Source organism: Eucalyptus grandis, chromosome 7 (assembly GCF_016545825.1).
Source record: "Eucalyptus grandis isolate ANBG69807.140 chromosome 7, ASM1654582v1, whole genome shotgun sequence".
Classification (NCBI taxonomy): Eukaryota; Viridiplantae; Streptophyta; class Magnoliopsida; order Myrtales; family Myrtaceae; genus Eucalyptus; species Eucalyptus grandis.
Window position 1 is genome coordinate 24,392,934 of NC_052618.1, and position 27,296 is coordinate 24,420,229.

At 35.9% G+C, this 27,296-nt stretch overlaps 1 protein-coding gene across 1 annotated transcript; it reads right to left on the reverse strand.

Moving 5' to 3' along the window:
• Window positions 1-4,296: 4,296 nt before the first annotated feature.
• Window positions 4,297-25,737, reverse strand: LOC120295993 (disease resistance protein RUN1-like). The gene is made up of 5 exons (XM_039317638.1): window positions 25,631-25,737; window positions 7,537-7,950; window positions 5,963-6,147; window positions 5,050-5,846; window positions 4,297-4,548 (listed from the first exon to the last, which is right to left on the reverse strand). Exons 1-5 carry the CDS (start codon window positions 25,735-25,737, stop codon window positions 4,297-4,299), a joined length of 1,755 nt encoding a protein of 584 aa, XP_039173572.1.
• Window positions 25,738-27,296: the final 1,559 nt, after the last annotated feature.

Sequence of the window (27,296 nt, forward strand, 5' to 3'; positions counted from 1 at the left end):
TACTTCGATGGAAGTAGCTGACAGGAGCTTAATCTGGAGTAAGATATAACGAAATACTTGGAAATCAGCTTAAATAACCTTGTTTTGACTAGAAGATGGTTGAGATTGGCTTGGAAATTACTGCACTGAAATTTCACGTTCTACAACTTTCAACTACCTATGTTTAGTTTTTGCTCGAGGTCCATTTGAATTTTTCACAAGATTCACCAAAATCAAAATTTTCGTCATCGACTGTACGTATATTTAGCGATGAATTTTTCATCAACTCAATCCTTTCCTCTTCTCATTTCGTACTATAATAAAATGGCAACTGAAAACTAGTAGGGAGTTGTGCCTTGAGGTCTTATTTTTTTGTAATTTTCTAAGAAAATAAAGATTATATCCATAAACCACCCAAGTGGTTAACCTAAATGGGTTACCTGTCTTCCACAAAGTTGATTTACGTCATGACTATACCAAATGGTTCATGTCACTTTGCATAGTTACAACATGTCTCGTGTGGAGAAATTTCTTAGTCGCTTATATCATGATAGAGTTACGATGACAAGCTCGCTAACATCAGACCGAGTGTTACAAAATAGTTATGACTCAAACCAAACATTTCTAGAGGACATGAGACTCTTATGATAATGCTAAAAGAGGTGCTGACCGTCTCTTTCCGCCTTTTTACGCATAGAAGAAGATTAACATCCATAATTTGCCAACTAAACAATTAAATTGACAATATACAAATGCCGAAAAGCCTCAAAAACATTAAGCAATACACAAAGCTATAGAGCCCCCATAACGATACATACGATAGCCAAGGCCTAAAAGGGCCCACATAAAGAGAAGGCCGTAGTTTAGTCGCAAAAGAAAGAAATGAGCGGTAATAAGCGCGTTTTGAAAGCCTAGCAGCATCCGCCTTCGCGCTCCCTCTGGACTGGTCGAAGCTTCGACCAGAGGTGAGAAGGCGGATAATGGGGGTGATGTGCACGGTAGTACCGGAGTCTAACTAGGAGGCTTATTTATATCGCTTGAAATAATTAGTTAATGAAAAATATCTTCATTATTAGTAACAATTCATAACTAAACATTGTCAAGACAACAAGAATATTTTTCATTCATTCATTTTTTAAGCGATATAAGTGATCATATATGGAAAAATATTATCCAAATTGTTCTTTTTCTTTTTTGCAAAACAAATAGAACCTCAATATACTAATTTTCTTTCATGATATGTTTTAGCATGAGGGCCATGTCGTAAAGATGACCACGTAGATCAACATATGAGATATTTGAATGTTCATAATTTGGAAACGGACACATGAGTTAATATCACTTGTAAAATGAAAATATCTTGAAAATCTAACGAGGCAATAAAAAGTCATGGTATTTTCTACCATCACAGGATTTCCTCTTCATACCTTAGAAGGACCAAATTCTCGAAAAAGGGGTATGGAATACGCCATTGGCATACACTAGACCTTCAACTTAAATAAATTTTTTAGGTGAATGATTTTATGATCATTGACACAGAGGGTCTATTTGATAACCCAATTAAGTACTTAAAAATGAGCACTTAATAAAGATTGACTTTGTCTGATGATCATGACCATTAACTAACAATGAATTAAAATATTCAATTAAGTAATAAAAATCACTTATGCGGTTAAGTAAGGAAGGGGTTTCTAACCAATTATAAGTATAAAAATAATTGACGGCAAGTAGAATCTCACCATTTATTTGCTAAAATATATGAATAATGATCACAATTCCATGTATGTTACGAACTTAATAATATCCAGTTATTATCAAACAACTTGTAATTTATATTATCAGCATTTATTTTCCAGTTTTATCGAAAGAGCCTAAGAGAAGTACTGCATCACAGACTGTTGAAAATTAAAATCCACTCAATCACTCAGACAACTTTGAGGAAGAAGACACTTCAAAGAAAGAACTTAAAGAGGAATGTCTCCTATTTGTACGCTCACATCAGATGCTAAAGCACATAGACTTAATGAGAGCCAATTGCACCAGCATGAAAGCCAACTTTAGACAATTGGGGAAATAAATCAAAATTCAGTTCTAATTTGACCACAAAGTAGCCAAGTTATCGATTTGTTTGTTCTCGGAAAGTGGATTAAAGAAAATGTGTTAAGGCCTCATAGTTTGGACTTAAATAAAAGTAAACCCGCCAAATCAAATTACTATTCAAAATTTTAAGGGCAAAAGTGAACTGGACCGATAACCGGCCCAAACCCACCCTAAATAATTGGGTAAGGGTGAATGTTTTGGTAACCGAGAGAGAGAGAGAGATATGAGAAGAATCTTTGTTTCGTGCTTGAAACAGTCATAATGATACAATATTCAGTCTTTTTAGCTAACATGTGTATAATATACTAAATAAATGTATAACCTATATATTTCTCTATGTTGGATAAATCAAGATAAATGCTAGATGTACTGAGAATCATAGTAAATTTGCTTGGCTAAGTCATACGATAATTTATCAGCTGGCTGCTCAAATGGGCATGCCCGGTTGAATAACTATTTAGATATTTTCATATTTATTTTGCAAACTAATTTACTAGGCAAATCTAGATATTTCTAGCATTGCTCAAACAGTAAACAGACTCTGACGAACTAAAGAAAGTAACTTGTACTTTAGACAACCTGTTTTGGAGATTTGAAAGTCAACCAAAAGCAATAGATCTGTAATCATTAGACTAATTAATTATCTAATGTCAATTCGAATACTCTGCACTAGAAAAGACTCCTAAAATAGCATCAAAGACTGCTGAAATAGAATGGATGAATGTTTCCTTTATTTAGGCCAAAATAAATAATTTAAAAAATATCTTTTTTAAAATGGTAATTTCTGAATAAATGAAAATTATTTTACTATACTAAAAAATATTTAGACGTACTTACCAAAAAAAATATTTAGACGTAAATTGTTGTCGATAATGAACCCATTTAACTAACCAATTATTATAAAATAATATAAGAAATTATTTTGAGGAAAATATTTTTAAATTATTCATTTTCTGTAAAATAATCGGAACTTAAAGTCCGAGTCTTTTCTGACCAAAAAAAAAGGTCCGAGTCTTTTTCTTTGTTATTCTTAATCCCTCAATCAAGTGTTAATGCAATTATTTGGATTCCAACGAGGGAAAAGGCTGGACATTTCTGGAATTAGTCAAGGGCACGTCCAATCAGTTTGAGGGAGAATCGGACATGTAATAGAATCGTTTACAGCTATTATATTTTGTCATTATAATTATCGTCTTGATTCGTCGGATTGTGGAATCGTTTGCTCTCACGAGGATTGAGAGAGACAGAGATCTACTTTTGCGGCCAAGTCCCTGTAGTCTTCACTTTTCTTACACTGGTGAGTCCTTGTAGTCTCCACTTTTCTTACAAAGTGACTGTCGAAAGAAGCCTAATAGTAATGTTAATTGAATATTGACTATGTCAACACCCACTAAGGGACCGTGGATGGTGAGTGAATTGAATTTTTTTCAATTTGCTGTTTATGCTCCCATCAATTCACATCCACGGTCGGCGTTTAATAGGCAATATTCAATCTACCTCACGCTTTGGTGTCTTTTGCAAAAGAAAATGAGAGAAAGAGAGAGAGAGAGAGAGAGAGAGAGACGTAGCCTTTATAAAATAACTGTGCAAAGCATTTTGAGTAGACATCTAAATTGGTCTAATGGGATTGTGGAATCGTTTCTTCTCCCAAGGATTGGCAGAGATGGGGGATCTACTCGTGCGGCCAAGTCCCTGTGGTCTCCATTTTTCTTACAGATTCCTTACTTACCTAGAATATTTAATCAAGTCCCTCAAACACAAAATCAAGTCAAATTTTAATAGGCATGATCATCGAAAAAAGCCTAAGAGTAATGTTAATTGAATATTGACTACGTGGACAACCAGTGAGTGAATTGATTTTTTCTTCTTTTTTTTCAATTTCCTCTTTATGATCCCATCAATTCATTGTGCATGCTGGGTGTTTAGTAGGCAATCTTAAATCTACGTCGCGCTTTGGTGTCTTTTGCAAAAGAAAGTGAGAGAGAGAGAGGGCGACAGAGGGAGAGAGTAAACGCGTAAAGCTTTTTGACCAGAAATCTAATTTGGTCTAATGGGCAAAAGTCAAAGTAAACTGAAGTCTATTGAACCCACGTGGATAGAATTATGGGGGTGAGGGGAAGTCTTATCTACACGAAGGTCAACCCCTTTTGTTTCTAGGTCTTTATTTTCTTAGGAGTTTATGTACATGCCACCCCTAGCATCCGTTGATCTTGATCTTCAAGCTCCACGAGACCAGAACTTGGAAATTCTCTTCACCAGCACCTCCCAAAACGCAAGCATAATACCACCGTTCCGTGCGAAATGTGCCTGCAACTTTTCTGATAGATGTCCGGCCGGTCCACAGTCAAGGACGTGATCGGCCATCATAAATAGCCTAAGCTTCTTCATCTTTTTGAATGAGTTTGCATGCAAGATCAAGTCTTGTACATCTATCTTGTCTAATTTAATGCCTTCAATAGCCTTTGTTCCCTGTTAGAGCACAACAGAGATATTTATACATGTTGCAAGCACTTGAAAATAAACAGTTATCTAGCTTGTTCAGGAAAAAAAAAAAACAACTCTAACTCTAAGGATAATGTTTGAATTTGTTTTAAAACCATGCTGGTCTAAAAACCATTATAACACAGGCAGTTCCTAAATGAAGATATATACATCTTATGATGAAAGGGCAAATATGAGGGTTTATAATAGGTCATGTAACCGTCAATTTGACCATGAACACTGTCCGTTTAAAGATAAGAGTAACAGAGTATGAAATAAGTGTCTGAAACCCTAATATAATGCTTAAATCCTAAGTAGCAATAATAAAAATTGTCTTTGTGTCTCTCCTAATTATGCAATCTAAAGTTTTTTAAACCACGTGTAGATGCAGAGTTCACGAAAAAAAAAAAAAAAAAAAAAAAAGAAAAAAAAGAAGATGTATATATATGTGTTCAAATTAGCTTTTCTTTAGTGCATGCTTAAACTTACCGAGTTTTGCCTAACCACTTGTAGAGCATCCTCATGATGCCATATTCTACTTCGCTTACTAGGGTTATTAGGGCACTCTTGAATCACGATCCGTCTACCCATTTCTTGAATCAAATCATGCATCCATATTTTGTTATTTTCATCAATGTATACAAGTGACTTTTGAGCCAGAATCTCAATCCCACTATTCGCAAGGACCCCGCATTGGTTTAGGGATTTGATGATCTCTTCTTTGTCATATCCATTGAGAAAACACGCAATGTCAAGAAAAATCATCCTCTCGTTGGCCTCTAAGCCATTGATAACAATCCTCGGTATTTCATGAACCTTTCCCTGAGGGATTTCTTTCAATTGATCAAAAGCTCTTTGCCATTCCTTGATGCTTTTGCCATTCAAGAAAGAACCCATCAAGGTGAGTACCAAAGGAAGCCCTTTAGAAAAACTAGTGAAACAATTTGAGAGCATTTTATAATCACTTTTGGGATATCTTTCGCAGAATGCATTCCAACTGAAAAGCTCGAGAGCTTGATCATCATTCAATGATCTTACCTTAAAGATTTCCCCCCTTAAACCGCTTAAGGTTTCTTCCTGTTGGGGGATCAAAATAACTCTACTTCCCAAGCCTAAGTTTATTGCCTTGATGAGGCGGCACAATGGATCCAACAATCCTTCAACATCATCAAACACCAACAAAACCCTCATGTTGTGAAGCTTACTCCTCATGAAATTTGTTACTACATGAATATCATTGCTGAACTCTGAAACTCCATCGCTGAGAATGTTAGCAAAAGGGTCTCCTGCAATTTGATGAGTCCATCTTCGCTCATTATATCCTTCACATTCGCAAGAAAGTAACTCCTATCAAATTGATCTGCAATTTGTTGGTACAGAGCTCTCACTATTGTAGTCCTACCTATCCCCCTTGTGCCGGAAATTCCCAGGATTCGGACCTCCTCAACCTCTAATCGGAGTAAGGAGAACAACGCTTGTACCTGAGAATCTAACGCAACTGAATGGAAAGCAAATAGGCTCGTGTATGAGCAACTTAGTCTTCTCGAGATTTTCTCCACGACATATTGGATGAATTCCGCTTCAAGTCTGTAAATTCCAACAAATAAAAGGTGTGACTCCGTTATTCGTCCTCGTAAAAGATGAAAAAAGGATTAAAAAAAAGGCTATATTCTAGAACTTAGAAATCATCTATCTAATCTAATTTACTATCTGATATAATAGAAATTAGTGGCACGTGAGAGTTTGACATGTGCTCTCATAATAGTGGCACATCTCCCTCTCATGTTTCCGCTACTCTTCAGTTGATTGGAAATGATACATTTCTGAAACAAACAAGAGAAAAGCTTTTGGCTAATCCATTAAGCAAGAAATTAGAAGAAGAGGGATAGTTATAAGTATATGAAAAAATTCCCTAAGCTCGCCGAAAAAAGGAAATCATATTGAAAGTTGAGAGAGAGAGCTTTAACAGCGGGCAATCATAGATAGAAGAAAAACAAACTAGAGGCTCAACTTTCTTTTAAACCCTAGCAAGGTACCATATTCCAAACAATACAAAGACTGACAACTTCTTTTTTTATGTTTTTTTTTTTTGCTTTTGACAGATAGGTCATTCCATAGTGGAGAGTTTTGGTGGTGAAGGGAAGGGCTGCATTAAAGTTAGGGTTTACCCTGTATTGGCTGTGGAGGATGTCTGGACTTGCCAACTTTCGTTGTCTTTAACAAAAAGAAGATTGGACTGTGGAGGATGTCTGAACTCCTGAGAACCTCCTATAGAAAAAGAAGCTCACGTGCTTCGGAATTCACTCACTTGTATGATTTCAACAATGGGACTCGGAGTAAGTGAGGGAAATGATGCATGAAGGAGATTGGCAACGGCAATAATCATTGTTCTCTAGAGATTTCTTCATGCTTGAGGGATGAAGTGAGGAGAATAAACTCATTTGCTTGTTTGTTTAGTTATGAAATATAAAATATGGGATGAGGGTTACAACTGGAAGAAACGGGATAACCATCAATTCTTTTTTATCTTCCTTGAACTCTCAACAGAAGGTTATCTATCGTTTTATTTAGCTGAACACATCTAAAATTTGCTATATATGGAGGAAATCAGCATATGCTGAAACATATGCTTCTGGGGTAAAACCTAATAAATGCAAGAAAAAAGGTTGTTTATAGAAAATGACAGATGGTGTCAAAGAGTGTAACTTCAACAATCAAAGTTTTTCCAAAATGTCGTTTTTCTTTGTTTTCCTGCAAGCTGTAAATATCGAAAATGTATCTGAAAATATGCTGCAGCATCAATGTTAAATGTCTTTGACGAGCCAAACAATAGAATGGGATTGTTGTTTTAGGAAAGTCCGATTCCTAGTAAAAGGATTCCAAACATTCCAATTTTCCCACCACCCATAGACGAAAAGATTGGGCCTTAAGAGCAAGTTCTGTTGTTTAATGGATAAAATAAGAAAGTTCCCTTACCTGTTTCCAAGAGACCAACCAGTGAGGTTGCCGGCTTTTCGGAGAGCGTCTCTCCACCTCCGGACCTTGTCGGCATTCTCCTGCCCAAAACCCTTCTCGCTTTGGCCGATCCACGTGAAAGATCCGGACTGCTCACGCATTTCTCTGGGGTCGACATCCATGAAAATGAGGAACACCAGCTGGCCTTTCTTTTCCTTGCAATCAAGGATCTTATCCAGTTCGTCCAGGCACCACGGCGAGGAGGCAAAGGTCTGAGAGATGACCACAATGGCGCTCCTCGACTGCTCTATTACTTCATTGATTGCTGGTGCAATCTCTAGTCCTCTTTCCAGACTTTGGTCAAGGAACGCCCTTATCTTGTTTCGCTCAAGAGCATTGTGGAGATGGTTCACGAAGTTGCGCGTGTCAACCTGTCTATAACAGATGAATGCATCATGAATCCACCGAGGGATGGAGGAGGGGGGAAAGAAGAGTTGTGGCGTGGTTGTTAGGCTATGTTTGAGAGAAGAGAAGTGGAGGGGAAAGAAAGAGGGCAAAGAGATGGGAGGAAATTGCAGTTGGAATTGCGATGCTCTCTTGTTTCTGAGGCTTGGATACAATGGAGGAGAAGAAAAACGGAAGAAAAGCTTTCTGTTGAGTTGGATCGTCATCTTACTAGAGTTTGCCATTGAAACACCCCAAAAGCAAAGTAAAGAAAGAACTGCACCGTGTTCATCCCCAATGCAAGCTCGCTTTACGTATTTATAATGGAAATTTAATACCTGAGCCCCCTCTCTCTCTCTCTCTCTCTCGGCTCACTATGATATGAATTTTTCCGCAGTGCGTTGATTGAACTGTGGAGACCTATGAGGCTACTCCGCCGCCTTTTATATAGGATTCGATCCCACGGTGGGATATTAGAGATCCGCTTTGACAGCTTTTCGCCTTTTGCTTCTTTCTATGAAGGATTTCTTGGATCCAGCGGAGCTTTATTTCCCGCGCAAATAAAGAAATTGGGTCATGTGAGAGAGGAATTCCCATTTGGCCTCTACTTATGGAAGCTCCTTTACCGTCTGCTTTAGCACTAAACGAGATTATCAATGTAATTAGAAAGATCAAAAGAACGGAAACGTGCATACCATCTACTAGAATCAACTGATTATTGGACGTAATGATTAGAAGATTGGTAATACATTTTCATGTGTAGAATTCAAATGTGAGTACAAAATCTTTTACTTATATTTGACACGGTCAAGAATAATCTATTTTGAATTCATTTTTTTTTATTATTCTTGATTTTATCAATATCAATATTCCTAGACTCGTCAATCCATGTTAGAAGTTACCATTCCCGTATCACCAAATTTTGATGAATCGTTTAGATTCACTACATGTTCATTTTATTTTTCAATATGTTCACTTTAGTCGAATATAATTGTTATTATTATTATTATTATTATTATTTTATGAATATCAATGCGATTGATATGTGGCTAGTTCTTTTGAGTTGATGTCCTTGTTATGTGGCCATTGCATCAGTATTTTACTAAAGAAGTATGTCAAATACTGGTCAAAATGATAGTGTATAGCACTTAGACCTTGATTACGTATATCACTAATACAAGACTCTAAAGATGGCTCTCGCGCGACTCACATTATCAATAGTTTGAGGTGCTGGAGGTAGCTCCCAAGAGACTTACACCATGAGACTCGCATTGCCATGTAGCACTTAATCCTTGACTATAAGGCCCTAGAGGTAGATCTAAATAGGCTCGCATCCCTGTGTAACACTTAGCCTTAGTATGATGTGCATACTTGCAACTCTTCATTGGGTTCCTAGCGGTCATGAACATTAATCCATCAACTCCAATAATTCACAAACCAATCCATATTATATATCACAAATTGATTTCACAAATCAAAATAAATAACCTTTTCACAACATAGCTCATTCGCCAAAAATACTTTTCGTAAAGTATTTCTCAAATCATTTCCAAACTCATTTCATAAACGAGCTCATTATCTATATATCCTTTCATAATACATTTTCTAAAACCATTCTCAAACCATTGCATCAGTAATATACTAAAGAAGTTCGTCAAATACTGGTCAAAATCACAGTGCGTCACTTATGTAAGGAAAAAAGCACTTGGTAATTAAAACATTGAAATTCAATTGCTTGAACATGAAATCTGTCAAAACTCAATTGTCATTAGTCAAATTTACCAATTCAAAGGAATGTGAGCATGTCTATCACCTATGTATTCCTTTCCTTTTTTTTTTTTTTTTTCAAATTATTAAGTACTATGTATTATTTTGGAGCAATATTGACCTGTCAATAAAGTTGGTTAATTTCCCATGAAGTTTTCTATTCTCGAATAATATCACCATTATAAGCAGAGTAATTTGTGGTCCCAGTTGCACGGTCACTAATTGGAAGTGAGGGTGCCGTTATCCTAGCGGGGTTGTTTAAAAATATATATATGAAGGTATTTTCTTTATCTATTGTTTCTAGGTTATACTCATGTATTTAAGTAGACGTTAAAAAGACAAAAGCTGTGTTTCGAAACATAAAGTATGAGCTTTTCCTTATCCATTTTATTGAAATATTTGATAAATGCATTTCTGTATTCACTCTATTATTTTTAATCCACCGAATCAAATCATTTGAACAAAACTTAAAAATTTCACGAGTGTTGTTTTTACTTTGTTCCACTTTCGGCTAGTTTTTGTGGAGCCACTTATTAGATTAAAATTTTTAATTTATTTTTTCTTTTCTTGGATAAAGAGATTTCACTGTATCAATAATTAATCAATTTAGTTAATTATATCATCGATGGATATATTTAGTGGTAGGAAATTTTATTTAAAATTAATCATATCTAGTAAGAGTATATTATAAGATAATTTATTTAATTTATGATTATTATGTATAGTTTGAACTCAATAAGAGATAATATATGGATGTATACTTTCTTTTTATCATTTTGCACAATTTAAGCTCAATAATAGATAGAAGTTTGGAAATGACAAACTAAAAGCCGATTGATTGAATATGGGCCACGTGGCAAAATTGCATCACAGGTCTTGTCACATGACAGTCTTGTCATATTGCAATGATAGAGATAAAGTGAAATGCCATCAAGCCAATATAAAAAGAATATCATTTTATGAGAGTTACAAAAATTAGAAGAACAATTATGTTCATTTCAAAAGTGTATATATTTTTAGTTTTGCAAGGATTTCGTTCCCATCTTAATGTCCCCATAAAATACTAAAATCAACTTTCATCAACATTATTTGGAGTTTTTTCCCCTTTTCCTTGGCATAAAATAAGGGTAGTATATTTTCTTTATATTGACATAATGCAGTTATTTTCCTTCATAGCACCGAAATAGTTTCAAGTACATGAAATTTGCTTATAGTGCATTTTACAATATATACTTAAATTTTTTTCCCATTACACGGTCGGATGACTAATTGCAAATAAAATGATATTCACACTTAAATTCAGCATTTATATCCCTTATACTTCTTTAACATGCTTTCTCAGATGAATTTTGTTCCCTTTTCATGGTTCGACTAATGTGAGTCTATGGCGTTGATCAAGAGTAAGCCGCACGACCCTCATTACCACTAAGAACTTCGTTCTTCTTCTTGTTTCAGTGCACTGCACATCTATATTAAGAGGTCGTTCATCTTAAAATACTCTTTTTTATTCCCTTATAGGATATTATGACTATTCTGACAAGTGATAGAGCAATCAGAGAAGTGTAATGTTTGAAATCTGTTGGTCCCGTGGACGTTCTTTTCAAAAACACGTGGATTTGAATAAACTCATTATGTTAAATTTCATTGTCAAGATTATTTACTGAATAGCTGACATAATAAATAAACACGGTATTTCTAATACAAAAAAAAATTATTTGACGGATGACCCCATAAACGTCAGATATAGGCATGCAGTATTTAATTGGGAATTTGATGTTTATAGATTATGACTAGGACTAGAGCTAATATATATATATATATATATATATATATATATATTATATACAGACACACACATTTCGAGTTGAAAAAAAAAATATGGATGAAAATTCACAAATATGCCATTGCGATTTTGCAATAATTCTCGATAGATTTATATATTATTTATAGATTAATGTGTATTTTGTGTCATTTGCTAAGAGTTATTTTGAGACATTTAGGAGAAGTGCTTCAGCGCGGAGATCGTTGGGCTATAAATTTTGGTATTAGCTTGGGCCAAGTTATGCATATATTATCTGTGTATATAAAGATTTTATTTTGAAATATCAATAAACTAAAATTTTAAGTTGATGGAACAAATTATTGCATCTAAGTTATAAAAAGAAAAATTAAAGGTTTAAAAAGCTAGATTTCACGGTTGTGCACATTCTCCATCTAAAAGTTTTAATACTAAAAATACTGTAGCGTTAAAATTATAATAATTTTTCAAATTGATGAGAACAAAGACTTGGATCTAAGTTACATTAGATGATGATCCGTATCACTAAAGATAAGTTTGATTTTTTTTTTTCCTGGAAATAAGGTTGAACTTTAAGTTGATGGAGCAACTTCTTGAACTTTCAGTAAATAATATTAATATATCAATGAAAAATCACATAGCACGGTAGTCCATATTTGACAAATGAACGATGTAAATATGACTTTAATAAGATAATAACACATATAATTTACATACAAACGAACATTGCCAAATTAAAAACAAGTTAACCATCAACACAAACCACTTATTGAAGAAAACAGTTACTTCAAACAGGCGCTATTACATGACAGTGCAGATTATATAGATATATGATGTTAAAGGATCGTTAAAAGAAATCTGACAAACAAATGACATTGATGATCAGTTGTTAAGTTCAACACTACAATATTATAGCTCATCTCTGGGAATTTAATGAATATTATAAAATCAATCAAATAAGTATGGTCAAATAAATAGAGGAACCGCCATTACATAACTTTTACAGTATATCTTTAATGGGTATTAAATGAATAATTATGACTAAGAATATAATCAATGATGACCCTTACGATTAAATGCATAATCATAGATAACTTCTAGCATTTTGCAATTTAGATATTTTGGAAGAGTTGGTTAATATATTGATCCATGATATAACAATATGTTTGTTGATCATTGAAAAACTACACGATATGATAGCACGTATTTGATGATTATATAATATTAGTGGATCATTAAAAAAAAAACTTACACGGTGGTATTTGCAAATAATATAAATATAAGAAAATTAATTAAAATAAATTTAACCAAATAAATCAAACCTTATGTTTCTTGAATAATAGTAGATTTTAATATATTAAAATTCCCCTTGTTTCATAAATAAATATGACCGAATGCACAATTATTGATGACCCCTATGATTGAGTGCATAACTAAAGATAACTCTAACAATAATATTCCAATATCATATCTGAATATTAACCGTCAAAAATCATGTAAAATGTAAAAATAAATCCTATTACTTTTAATTCATGGTGATAATTAATGTCTCTTTATAGTTAGTGAGAATAACTTTGAATAAAGGATTATACTAAATTTATGAAATCAGATTTTGAAGAAGTTTCAATATTACAATGGAATTTAGTTAGTCTTGAAGAAATTCTCAAAATAAACTCCACAAATAAATGATACTAAACTATCAATAAAAAAGTTATTCCGCATTCAAAGTATATTAATGACAGGTATTTCACAAATAAATGGACATTATACAATGATAAGAATGAAAATTAGTAAAATAACATAAAAGTCACCTATGATTTAGAAAAAAAAAACATTATACAAAAAAGTTATGTGCCTAAAGGTTGGACAATGATGAGGTAATTAATATTAGCTGTGCAAAGAAAATTATGTCACTACTCTATCTATGGCGCAACCTTAATTAACACCCTTTTTCATTCTATTGTCACACATGTGCTCGTCCGGTTTATTTTCAATAAAGTTGTTAATATTGAAGTATATTGGTAGCATATGGACTTCTTTCTATTTTCTACCAAATGTTAAGCCAGAAAGCTTTTAATTTCCAAACCGAATCATCATCCCCTGCAAAAATTGTGCAATTTGCATTTGTTTCTCTAGACTGAAATAGTTTTCAGTTCATAAAGTAATGACTATCTTAAATGGGGCAACGTTTTGTCGCGAGAAAGAACCATCTGTGGAAACAGCCCACCATGTTGCGCTCTTCAATTTTCAATATTTTCAATAGGTGTAACTTATTCATTTAGGAGATCTAATCGTACGCACTATAGGTGGAAACGTCTCGTCGGTACTTGTCAACTTTAAATTGAGTTCCAATCCAAACCTTAACTTTTTTTTTTTGGTCTCAACTTTTAGTCTGTACCAAAATCTGATCTTGTCAAGTTTTTGTCTAGTGATGCCGTTGGATTTCTGGTATGCCATTTTACATTTGAATGGAAATCACTACCTACTTACAATCTGCTACCTTGTCACTATTATTCACACTTGATTGAGCTCATTACTTCCTCTATCCCCATCGTTCTTTGAGTCACAATACCTGTCTCTCTCTCCTCATTTCTCAATTTTTCTAGCTCTCAACCCGAAGTTAGTAACGACTGAAATTTGATCTAGCAAGCTTGATTAGACCTTGGAGGTGTCAGTCATGGCTGATAAGGAGGGAGATCAAGAGACGAAGCGAAAGGGAAGATGGAGATGCAGGGGCCTACCTAGGAGCATCAGTGGCGTTGATCGAGGGTTGCGGTGGCTGTAATGGGGGATCAGCGGCGGCACTAGTCAAGGATGGAGGTGGTTGAGGGTGCAGTCAAGAGTGAACCGGAGAGAGAGACAATGTGCGACCATTGGTTTGGGGGAAGAGGGATGGTTGGATGTTTTGATCCTTATAATTTGGAGTTTTTTGCGAGAAGACGCAAATAACATATTTACAAAATTGAGGATTGCGATTTAATAAAGAGGAGTTTTAAAATTTTCTTGGAAAAGTAAATAACACCATCATTCATTGTCATTGCGGTAAAAAAGTCTAATGTAGATGAATAAATTGAAGTGACCAGTCCATCCAATTAGTGTAATCATTGTTCACGTCATTTACAAAATAAAATTGAGTTAATATCATGAAAAACCTTAAATTTTTACCTATACGATAAATATACCCTAAACAATTTTTTTCACTATAAGAAATTCCAAAGGGGTACAAGTGTCATAAATTTAACATCTTTTAATTTTTATTAAATTTTACCGTTAAATTATTAAAATAGATGACATGTGGCAATTGATTGGTGTATCAATTTAAACTTTCATTCTCCATGTATCATAGGTGTATTGATTTGTGGTTTTTTATGATATTAATAAAATTTAACGGAACCACCGTCTGTGGTGGCCTAGTTGGATAAGGCTCCCATGATCCTTTGTGAGGAGGAGAAGAGTTCGAATTCCGCTGGCTGCACGGGATCTTAAGTGTGACGTCGGGGTGGTGGGTCCTCCGCTAGCGTCACCCGGGTTTCTCTCGCCGTTTTGTGCATGCACGGGGTTCCGGGTCATAAAAAAAAAAAAAAAAAAAAAAAAATTTAACGGAAATTCATGTGAAGTAAATTTATCACAAATATATTAATTTATGGATTTTTCATTACAAAAAATTAATTTAAAGTAAATTCTCTGCATTTATATCAATTTAAAACTTTTCATAATATTAACTCAATAAAATTTGCATGGTCTAAATGGTTTTGCCTCGTCACCTAGATCGTGCAATCATTACTCCTCCCCTTTAAATTTAGCGGTGCATGTTTATTTGGATATTATCGTTGACCTGTATATCTTTTCGCCAATCAAATTAAATAGCCACGAAAGCTCAGTGCTTTGTGAGTCGTGACGACTTCGTTTGGGCCAGCTACATAACAGGAAGGGAGTTGACTTTCCTTCTTCTTTTTTCTTTTGGGGGGGAGTTCAGAAAAGGGAGTTGACTTGGAGTGTGCTCATGCTGTCGACACTTGCGTTTCACTCCTCATTTGACTCCGGGCCTGCAAATCGATAAAGTTCGCCAGACAAACAGAATCTTACAAAGATTTATGTTACTACTGGTGATGTACGGTCTAATCCCCCGGTAGTTTCGGCTAATTTTAAGATTTCAGATAAAGTTGATGATGATGATAATCAAACGCTCAGTTTGAGTCATCGCCTTGCTAGGGTGAAAAGAAAAGAATATATTTAGTATTTTCATTCTCATGTCGTGCTCATTTGTCATCCTTCAGTTTGTATTCGAATTTGGGTTAGAACATTAAATAAAGAATCTATTTATTTCACAAAAAAACCCCTTCTGAAATTTTAATTTATTAAAACAATGACTATTTGTATCACTTACAAAAATATATAAAGAAAAGATATTTTCATTGTCAATGAAAATATTTAGACTTAAATTATTGTTGATAATAACTATTTTTCTTTTGCTAATTATCTGAACAATATAACCAACCATTTTAAAATATATATTTTTTATATTATTTATTTTTCATGCAATAAATAAATTCTTAATATGACATTCGCTTTCCATGCACACGGAATACAAGCACTTTAAGGTTATAAGAAAACTGATATGTCATAAAATAATGCACAAAATATCGAGTCTTGTAATTAAATCAAGGTGGGTTCTCTGAAAAAATAAACGAAATTCGGCGCAAGTGCCGATAGTCACTGTACGGGGAGAGTCAACAATAATTAGTTCACTTAAAGAAATGAAGACTTGATATTGGCCATGCAAACGAGTGCTTTCCCTACTTAAATTATACTCAAATTTATAATATTTATAAATAGTACAACTCGATTGGATGTATAACTAGCGACAGAAAGTTCGAGGGTCGACCGGTCCCTCTTTGTGCGACCTCAAATGACGATCGCATGCGCGGCCGAATTTCTTGAGTCGCACGCTGGGGCATCATGATTGAAGTGGCTGAATATATAAAAGTAAATAGGGCACGTCCACTTACTACATCGGGCACCTTTTAAGTCCATTCTCGCACGGTAAACCATGGAAAAAATAGATTTGTACTTTTCTTGAACAACGAACAAAGCAAGCAATAAAGTCAAGTAAGTGTCCTCAAATTTTCTCTTCTTGGCCGGTACAAGTATTATTTTCTATAACAGAGTATTCCTTCAGCTATTTTTATTTAAATGTTAATCCTAATCCCATTTCCTCTTCGCTAAGTTGTAGGGTTACGATTTTCCCGATAAACTATATTTTAAAGTTTAATGAATGACCATTTATACAACGTTCAGTAAAAATTTGGCCTTCTTTGAAGTTGATGTTAAGTGCTAAAGCTATCTGTTTTGCTCAAGTGGGCTCTCTCAATAACCCTATTTTACCATATTGTGATTCTTTCAGTGACCCTATTCTGTGAGTAAATTGCCCGTTGTGGTTAACATTATGTTTTTTTTTTTTTTTTATTCTGCAGTTCTAGAACTCTTCCCTTTGGAATTGGGATCTTCGGTTCTCTAAGTTTATTCCAGTTCCATGAGGCATGCCAAATCTCTTGTTTCCTTTGTGAAAACGTGAGTGCTTTATGCTGATAAAATAATTTTTTTGTGATTTGTTTTATTGGATGATTGTGTGAGGCTAGATTCTATGAGCTTGGATGTAACTCTAAAATTGAGAAATGCTCGAATATGTGAGCAACTTTATCAATTGATTTGCGGTTGGCTCTTTCCATGAAGCTTAGCATCACGTAAATTTCTTGTGTCATTTATTCTTTTGCCGATTTCTCTTTTAATTACGTTTGCTGACGTTTAACTTAATTGCACCATCAATCCTCTTCTGCATCGCGCCAATTTTCACAACACATGTGGTGCAGTTGATCACTGACACTTGGATTCTTATTAGTGGTCATGAAACTAGCACGCTCCATTTGGAGCTCGAGTCTTCCCGAGTGCAGCAATCATTAGTCCCATCGTTTACAAATTGCATGATTTGGATGCCGTGGAGACTCACTTAGATCATGCAATCATCGGTCCAATTTTTTGGATCGTCGATACTCGTGAGACTCTTGTACTCTATCAATTCTTTTAATATAGAGCCACATTTGCTATACACCACTTCAGCAGCATTTGGTTGAGCTTTTTGGAAGAGTCTTTGAAAAATTATAAAGAACTTTAGTTTAATAGGGTTTTTTAAAATTTAAATAGTATTGACAAAGTGTGGTTTTAAAGCGCATTGTAAAACAACTTTGATTTAAATGGTGTTAGGAAAATGCACAATATACAAAGGACTCTTGCCTTTTTTTAAAAATAAAAAATAAAAGAATTCAAACCAACAAGCCAGATCTAGCATCGGCGGCCCTCCCCACCTAGGGTAAGGGTTACCAGTGCTAGATATGGCCAAATTTGGCTCATGGGCTGTCTGAGCCCTTTATTGGCAATATTTTGTAAGGTAAGGACCTTTCTAGAATTACAAAAGTTTGGTGAGGTCAAAGTTGTAAGAAAAAATGTATTAACATTTTGGAAATGCTAAAACTCAAAATTAGTCCGACCCTATCTCGGGCTAAGAGATTTTGGGGAACTTTGGAAGCATAATACATTTCCCTAAAACTTTCCACAAAAAAAAAAAAAAATTTGCGAAATGGCTTGACTTTTTTCTAAGGTCCTTTATAGGCCTAAAGGCATTTATTAAAGTGATTGCCAAAACCAACCCTCGTAACTCTTTCTTTACTTTAACTAATGATCATGTATTATAACAATACCACAAATAAAATTACATCGTCATCATCTCGCAAAAAGACCTATTTGGAGAAATCCAGGAACTAGCAATATCAAAAAAGAAGTAGACTTGAGAATGCACAAGCTATTGACAACTTCCTTAACATACACTTGTAAATTGTGTCAGAAAAGTCCTACATTGGATAATTGATGTGGTGTGAAGCAGTTAATATATTTTAGTTGACTCACAGCTCATTCATTAACTTAATCTTTTGAGTGAAAGTGGATCCAATTGATATGTTCATGGGCTTGGACTTGAGCTCTCTCTTGGCGATCCTTTATGTAAAGGTATCGGGCTTCTGCTACGTCCTCCCAACAATTGGTACTAGAGTTTATTAATGCTTCACTCATAATATGTTCTGGCATTTGATAAATATCTCAAGGAAGGAATCTCATGACTAACACAATTTTCGGATGGTGGCCATTATGATGTAGAAATGCGGTCTCAATGGCAAACTTCATGTTTCGGTTGGGAAAAAGTGACCAAGGAGGAAGTGGGCATTGATGGAGATTCAAGTTGAGATAGGTTAGTGTATAATGATTTTTGAATTAAAGAGGAGTAGACTTAACACTAAGCACGCACGTGAGGGGATGATTGTTGAGATACAAATATGAGTTATGATAGAAAAGTCTCACATAGGATAATTGGTATGGTGTGAAACAATTTATATTTTTAGTTCACTTATAACCCATTGGACTAAGCTTTTGAGTATCACAAATAAAGGCAGAATTTTGATGAAAAATAATTTGATGAAAAATAATAGGTTGTGGGGATATGGATAGTTCACATTCGGATTGTAACATCTAGAAAATTCCTCTATTAATATGTAGGAATTTGGTTGCGATTGATGTCACGCGCTGGGAATTTTATGTCGTTGAATAATATGACTGTTACGCCTACGCAATGGGTTAGAAATTTACTAAGTTAATTATTTGCTTATGTTTAGAAAGTTTCACCAAAAGTTTTGACGAGTTCAAAAGTCAATTATTAACTTATGTTTTGAAAGTTTTGCTAAAAGTTTTGACAAGTTCAAAATATTTTCGGATTTATCAACATTTACAACAGATACTGGATTTCGTATATGTACCGATTTCCTTAATTCCTTAGTATTTCAACCAAAGGCTACTTTGAAAAGTTGTCCTTTTGGCTATTCTTCCGTCGACAAGTCTCACTTTGGACCTTACATTCTAGTTTTCTTCCATTGGCAAGTGAGACATTGAACTTAGCTTTGTTGATGTCATGCCTACTTCATATATAATAACTTCTATTTCATTAAGACAAGGGTGACTCACCTCTTTACTTGGTCAAATGAGATGAATACCTCCTAGATATCTTCAATTGGAGCAATAAACCTCTCTACTCTTAGATCTCATAATTTTAGCCTTGGTTAATTGAGCACTTTGTCAATTCACTCTTAAATACTGACCCTACCAAAGGGAAAGTGCTCAAATTAGAGAGAGAGAGAGAGAGAGAGAGAGAGAGAGAGAGAGAGAGAGAGAGAGAGAGAATTTCCAAGAGAAGGCCCCACTTCTCACTTCACCAATCACTCTCCACTCTCCTTTCAACTTTTGTCTTCAATTCTAAGAGTAAAAGAAAAATATCTCATGTGCATTTTTATTAAAGTCTCGAGTTCAGAGAATTTCCAATAGAAGGCCCCACTTCACACTTCACCAATCACTCCCCACTCTCCTTTCAACTTTTGCTTTCAATTCTAAGAGTAAAAGAAAAATATCTCACGTGCATTTTTATTAAAGTCTCGAGTTTAGAGAATTTCCAAGAGAAGGCCCCACTTCACACTTCACCAATCACTCTCCACTCTCCTTTCAACTTTTGCTTTCAATTCTAAGAGTAAAAGAAAAATATCTCACGTGCATTTTCATTAAAGTCTCAAGTTCAGAGAATTTCCAAGAGAAGGCCCCACTTCACACTTCACCAATCACTCTCCACTCTCCTTTCAACTTTTGCTTTCAATTCTAAAAGTAAAAGAACAATATCTCGTGCATTTTTATTAAAGTCTCAAGTTCATTTCTGGATTTGAACGAGGCAACTATTAAATTTCCAACTACTCTCAATAAAATGAGTTTTATCATTTTTGAAAGTAGGATTATTGATCATCTATTTTGTTCTGTTTCATTGAAGGAAGTTAAAGCTTTGGTCTTTTGTGCAAGTTATTTAAGCGAAAACTCTAGGCGCTAAGTTAGGTTATTCTAATGAGTACTTAACTTGGTTACTTGATGGGTGTTTACTTTAGTTTTATGAACATGGGTGAATAAGTTTGGTGATAGCATGTTGGGTTCCTCACTTACATGAATCTTGATGATGACATATTGAGTTTTGCATTGATGATTTTATTTGTTTTAATAAGAAGCATGAGTAAATTCTTTGGTGATTAGTGATGTTTTGGTGAAAAGAGTGTTAAAAAAAAAGGTTACTGAATATGGTGGTACTTTATTGAATATAGTGGGTTATTGAATATAGCAGTACCGATTACGAATTATGGCAAGCATTGAATATGACAATATCACTTACCGATTATGGCAAGTACCAAATATAGTAGCCACCTATTACCAATTATGGTAGATTACTAAGTATAACAATTATCGAATCGAGAAAGTTACCGATAACAAGAAAAAATCTATAAAAAAAATATTTGTTTTCTTTTGTCCATGCTTTCTATTCTATGGATACCTTTTCATTTTATTTTATTTTTAGCATCAATATTTTAACAAATGTATATTCGTTATATTTGGAAAAGTGTGCATTGAATGTTGATGTTGAATATGTTCATTTGATGATGATTATGTAAAAGGATGCTATTGCATAAATGTTTGTGTGGAATATGTTCAATTGGTCATGGTTAAGTGAATTGTTGTTGTGCATTGAATATTGATGTCAATAATCTTCATGTGCATTAATGTTGCTTGTATATATATATATATATTGTTGGTCATACTCTACTCCTACTCTAACTCTCACTCTCAGACTTTTGCTTTACTTCCTTGTAGGGCGTAAGAGTCGAAACCTACAATTAAAACTAAATCATCCCCACTCCAACCCCCCCTGAGAAGGTGGGGATTCAAAACCCCCACCTCCTCCTTCCATGTTGGAAGGGTGGCCACATGAAGGTGACGACATTGCCGTATGTGTCAGAATGCCTCGAGAATTAAGATGCCCCGCGTTAAAAAAAAAGAAAGAAAAGATTATGTATAAGTATATTGGGATACACTGTAGGTATGTTACAGGATGCCTCGGAGTTGAGATGCCTATTGTATCAAGATACCCCGGGAGTGTTCAAGAGGTGAAGAAAATAAGATGATGCAAGCTCGTGAATATACATGTATGCATGTTGATATGGCATCAAATGATACTGATGTATTAAGAAATCATGTGAGGCACTTGTGTGAGGCACTTATAAAGAAAGTAAGATGTCTGCTCATGCATTAATTATGTCGCTTTGAATGTTGTGATTGTTATGCCAGAGCAAGTGCGAAGGTGAACTCCTACTTTGGACTTAGAGATTTTTTACATGTTGGGTTTCAACTCATTCCTTTATTTTTCAAACATATAGCAAGGCTCTTCCGCCGCCATTTCTTTTTGGAGACCCGATACATATAGAGTATGGGTATGAGGAGGTTGTGTTGCCTAATATGATTTTTACAGTATAGGTTGACATAGGACTTATTGAGTGGATTCCTCATCAGTATGTAACCTTATACATGATCTTGGATGGTGACTCGCTGGGACCGCTTAGAGACTTTGATGGCTTCCCTGGTTACATTGTGGAGGAGCCAACATTGGGGGAAGTTATTTGATCCTTAAGTGTAGGATCGATGTTGTACAGGCAACTTTTTGAAAGTTGGGGGTATAATAGTGGAGATAGGAGTTACCAAACCCTTCTTAAGTGTTTTGTATTGTAATGTTGTATTGTGATGTAAGTGTTGCCTATGTACATTATTAAGAATGTGAAATAACATTATGATTTGTTTAATTCAATTGTTGTGATTCTGCTTGCGAATAAATTAATAAGAAAAAAAGAAATATGATGTGTGTAGCACTTGACATACCTGGAGCGTCACATTCAGATGCATGATGGTATGGTGTGCACACTAACAAATGTGAGGCATATATCGAAACTTAATAAGAACCTAATTTCTCTAGGGACACTCGATAACTTTGGGTGTACTTATATCACTGAAAGTGAAACGTTGAAGATCTCTCGAGGTTCTATGATAATGATGAAGGGGAAGAAATCTATAACATCTCTTGAGAGAGACCATGACCGAAGCTTCTACAATTTCATAGGTGAGTCAAACCCTCACTTAAATCAATTATAACATATTCGATTGAGGCACATTATGAGGCATGTTAGGCGAGTGAGAAGGGATCGTTGAAGGGTCAAAAGACAAAGAAACTAGACTTGCGTGAGGACTAAATCTTTGAGAAGCAATGTCAGATAAAATTAGGTATAACTATTCATTCGACCAAGCAACTAGTTGAATACATTCATTCAAATGTCTAGGGCTTATCTTAGTTTCCTTCAAAAGGAGGTGCTTGATATGCTGACATTCATTAATGATTATTCGAGAAAGGTGTGGATATATTTTCTGAAACATAAATCCAATGTGTTTGATTGGTTCAAGAAGTTTAAGGCATTGATTAAGAAGCAGTTAGATAAACAAAACAAGTGCACAATAACCGATATTGGTATGGAATTATGTGGCAGAGATATTAATGAGTTTTGCGAGAAAAAAAGAGATTGTGAAACACTGCATATGGTGGGACACCACGATAGAATGGCATTACAAAATGGAAGAATAGAACCTTATTTGAACGAGCTTGATGCATGCTAGGTGAGTAATTTTAGGCTAAGGGAGAAGCTGTTAATTTCTTTAGATTACAAGTATTCGAATGTCTAATGTATGTTCATGCCAATGATGGTAAACTTGAGCTGATGATGAAAAATTGCATATTTCTAGGTTATACACTTAGGATGAAAGGCTATTGAATATGGTAGACTAATCCTAGATTACATGATTATCCAATAAGTAGATAGGTGATCTTCAACGAGATTGCAATGCTTCAACAGATGAATCCTAAGACATAACCAGCAAATAAAAAAAAATCATGGTGTTAGTAGTGATGTGGAGACTTTAGAGATGTTAGAGGTAACGGAGGTTGAGACTGTAGATGAGGCCACAAATCATGAAGTCAAAGCTAGTGAACAACTAGCAAAGCTATGAGTTATGAGTGAAGAGATGGACACTTCATCAAAATCAAACATGGGGGTTGGTCAAAGTACCAAAAAGCCAAAAAATTATTGGAAGCAAATGGGTCTGCAAATGAAACAAGGGCATTCTTGATGTCAAAGCAGTGAGGTATAAGGTGAAACTTGGAGCAAAGGGGCATACACAATGGGAGGGCATTGATTATACTAAAGTGTTTTATTCTATGATAATATAATGAACATTGCATGTTATTTGGTTAATTGATCTCCATAGTTGATTATAGAGAGGAAAACTTTTGAGAAAATATGGTAGGGAAAACCTGTTAATCACTTCGGATTACTAGTATTCGAATACCTTGCATATGCTCATGTAGGTGATAGTAAGCTTGAGTTGAGAGAAAATAAGTGCATATTTGTGGGTTATGCACATGAGGTGAAGGGCTATCGGATGTGGTGCATTAATCCTAGATCACTTGACTTTTTAATATGAAGAGATATGATCTTCGACAAGATCGCAATGCTTCAACAGATGAGTCCTAAAACGCAATCAATAGAGCAAACATATCATGGTGTTAATAGTAAGGTGGAGTTTCAAGTGGAGATTTCAAAGACCTTAGAGGTAATAGAGGTTGAGACTACAAATGAGGTAGTAGTTCCAAAAGTCAATGCTCTTGAATAACTACTAAAGTCGCAACAAACTATAGCCACAGGCCAATAAAGAAGGCAAATCAAACCACGGTACATTATGGTTATATAAAAATGGGTTAATATCGAAAAATTCTAAACTAATACACCTGCAAAAAAATTATCTCAAAACTAATTTTTTTATCATAAAAAACCCAAAACTAGTACACTTATGATAAATGTACTTACATTGTTAGTTTTCGTTAAATTTTACCATTAAATTATTGAATTGGATAACACGTTGTAGTTAATGAGTGTATCGATTTTGAATTTTACATTCCGTTTGTTGCAAATATACCGATGTCGCGACCTCTTTTTTTCGGCGCCCCCGATCGGGTACGAGCACCTAAGGAGGCTAATGGCTCGGCTAAAATTAGTGAAGCCCGAACTCTCCCAAGTCCACCAATTCACGACTTTAATAGTCTGAGTTTTTAACCCGTAAATCAATTTTTTAAAATGGAGTCGCCACTAATCGATTTGGGGTGGGTCGATTAGAAACCCAAGTGAGGTATCGGGAGAAATACTCACTCTGCGTAACCAGAGAAATTAGGATCGGGGACTTGATTACACTAGTTAATCACTAATGCCCTTTTGGTACCTAATCTTGTTTAAACCCTAAGGCTTTTTGGATTTTTGAGGGATTTTCCATGCATTTTGGGAGGAAAAACATTTTTTAGTCTTTTTTCTAATTTTTTGGACATAAAAGGAATTTTTTTGGATTTTTTGGTATTTTTTGGAAAATATGGAATATTTTTGATATTTTTGATTTTCGGAAAATAAAACATTTTTCAACATTTTTTAATATTTTTCAATTTTCCGGAAATTAAAACATTTTTCAATATTTTTCGAAAATAAATTATTTTTGATTTTTTTAAATAAATAATTATTTATTTATTTATTTATTTATTTAAAATATTATTTAAAATAAAACTTAAAAAGCCGACCCGAACGCGGACGGGCCCGCGTTGCGGGCCCGACTCGAATTTTTTGTCTTTTTTCTTTTAAGAAAAACCTAAAAGCCAAACCCACTTTGACCCTTTTTCATTAAAAGAAACTCGGCCCAAAGACTACCCGGCCCACGCACATAACCCGGCCCGGGCGGAACCCTACCCGGTTGCTGAAACCGGGTCGGACGGACCTGCGAGCTGACCCGGTTCCGACCTCCTTTCTCCTTCGCTCGCTCGCGGCGCCGGTGGTGGGGAGAAGCGTCACCGGCGATGACAGCGGCGGCAGCGGCCACAACGACAGCGATGACGGGCTAGACGGCGACGACGGGCTAGACGGCGACAACACGACCGAAGGCGGTGACAAAACGGTTACGGCGAGGATGAATGAGGACGGGTCTGTGCCGGTGTGGTCAGCGGCGGCATGGTTCAAAAAAGGGGGGAAATGCGACGGCGACGATGGAAGCGAGCACGGCCTTTACCTGTTCGCAACGAGGGCATGGTAAGGCGGCTGTGGGGACGTCTTCGTCGGGTGGGGAGCAGCAACGGCGATCTGGTGCAGCGACGACGTCGAGGTGGTCGGGAGCATTCGGTTTGGCGCGGGAATGGCGTCGGGCAGCGTCGACGGCGGCTCCTTTCTCCTTGAATCCGACCTTCCCTCCTCCGATTCCTCTCTCGCTCAGCCCCTTCACCCGCTCGGATCCCTCTCCCTCGGGCTCGCTTGCCGCCGGCCTCCCCCGAAGTCTCTCGGTGGGAGGTCGTTCGAGCTTCACGACCCGATCTCTCGTGTGCTCGCTCGTTGATTCTCCCTGAAGTCTCTCAAGGGAAGATCTCCGAGTTCGCCGTGTCCTTCGACGGAGGTGGTGCCTCGCTATTTATAGGCGAGGGGGCAGCCGGTCGATGGGGCTTCGACCGCCGGTCTTCGCACGCCGAACGGACGATCGCGGCCGAACCGGCGTCCCATCCTCGCTCCTCCAACAAAGCGTGCTCGGCATTGAAGGCAGCCATTAATGGCGCCTGAGATCTGTCATCTCCGGCCAACGTCGGCCTACCCTCCTCGGCCATAGGTTGTCTTCGAGCGCGTGAGTTGCAGAGACGTAGGGGGAAGAAGGGGGAAGAAGGAAGAAGAAGATGTTGGCTGGGTCCACCTTCATGTGGGGCCCAGCCAGCATTAAATAAAAAAAAAGAACAAAAGAAAAGAAAAAAGAATAAAAAGAAGTGGAGTTGTCGTACGTGGGTGTGCGCCTGAAAAAGTGACGAGAGAGGAGAGAGAAAAGAGAAAAAGGAAACTGCAACAAAGGAGAAAGAGAAGAGAGGAAGAGCGCTGCAACTTTGCGGCTTTGATTCGAAGGCCAAATATTGTCGGAATCGGCTCAAATTTCAGTATGTTGTTCGTGAGACCGAGGGCTACGAGTTGATGGTTTTTGTTCGTCAAGAACCGTCTCCAAATTCTCCAGTTGCGGTTAAGGTTTTCTTGCTTCAAACTTGTTTGTCTACCTATGTGGTGGGAAAAAGATGATTGTAATGTTGATGTTGAGCCTCTAGTGTGTGACTAGAGAAGAATACTTTGTGTATCCTGCTATTCTTGGTGATTAGTGGATGTTTTTAGGCGGTCCGTAGTTTTTCCCGCATCGGGTTTTCCACGTTAAATCTTTGGTGTCGTTATTTGCTTTGTCTACTTATCATTTCGGCGTTATATTTGCATTTTGTGAGGCTATATATATTGCTGGTTGTTGCTGGGGGTTAAGAAATTTTAGTTGATTTTGCTTCGGGGGAGAAATTGATCCTGGATTGCGTTTGGTCGTGGTGAATTGTTGTACCCGAGTTCTCCCCAACAAGTGGTATCAGAGCACGGTTGAATTTTAGTGTTAAATGGAAGAAACTAGCAGCACCATGTTTAAGTTAAATGCCTCGAATTATTCTATTTGGAAGCCTCGGATGGAAGATGTGTTATATTGCAAAGACTTATTTGATCCTATTGAGGGTGATGAAGCCAAAGGAGATAAGGAAGATAAAGAATGGGATAGAATGAATCGGAAAACAGTTGGGTTTATCCGACAATGGATTGATGATAGTGTGTTTCATCATGTTGCTCAAGAAACGAGGGCGGACACTTTGTGGAAGAAATTATAAGATCTTTATGAGAGA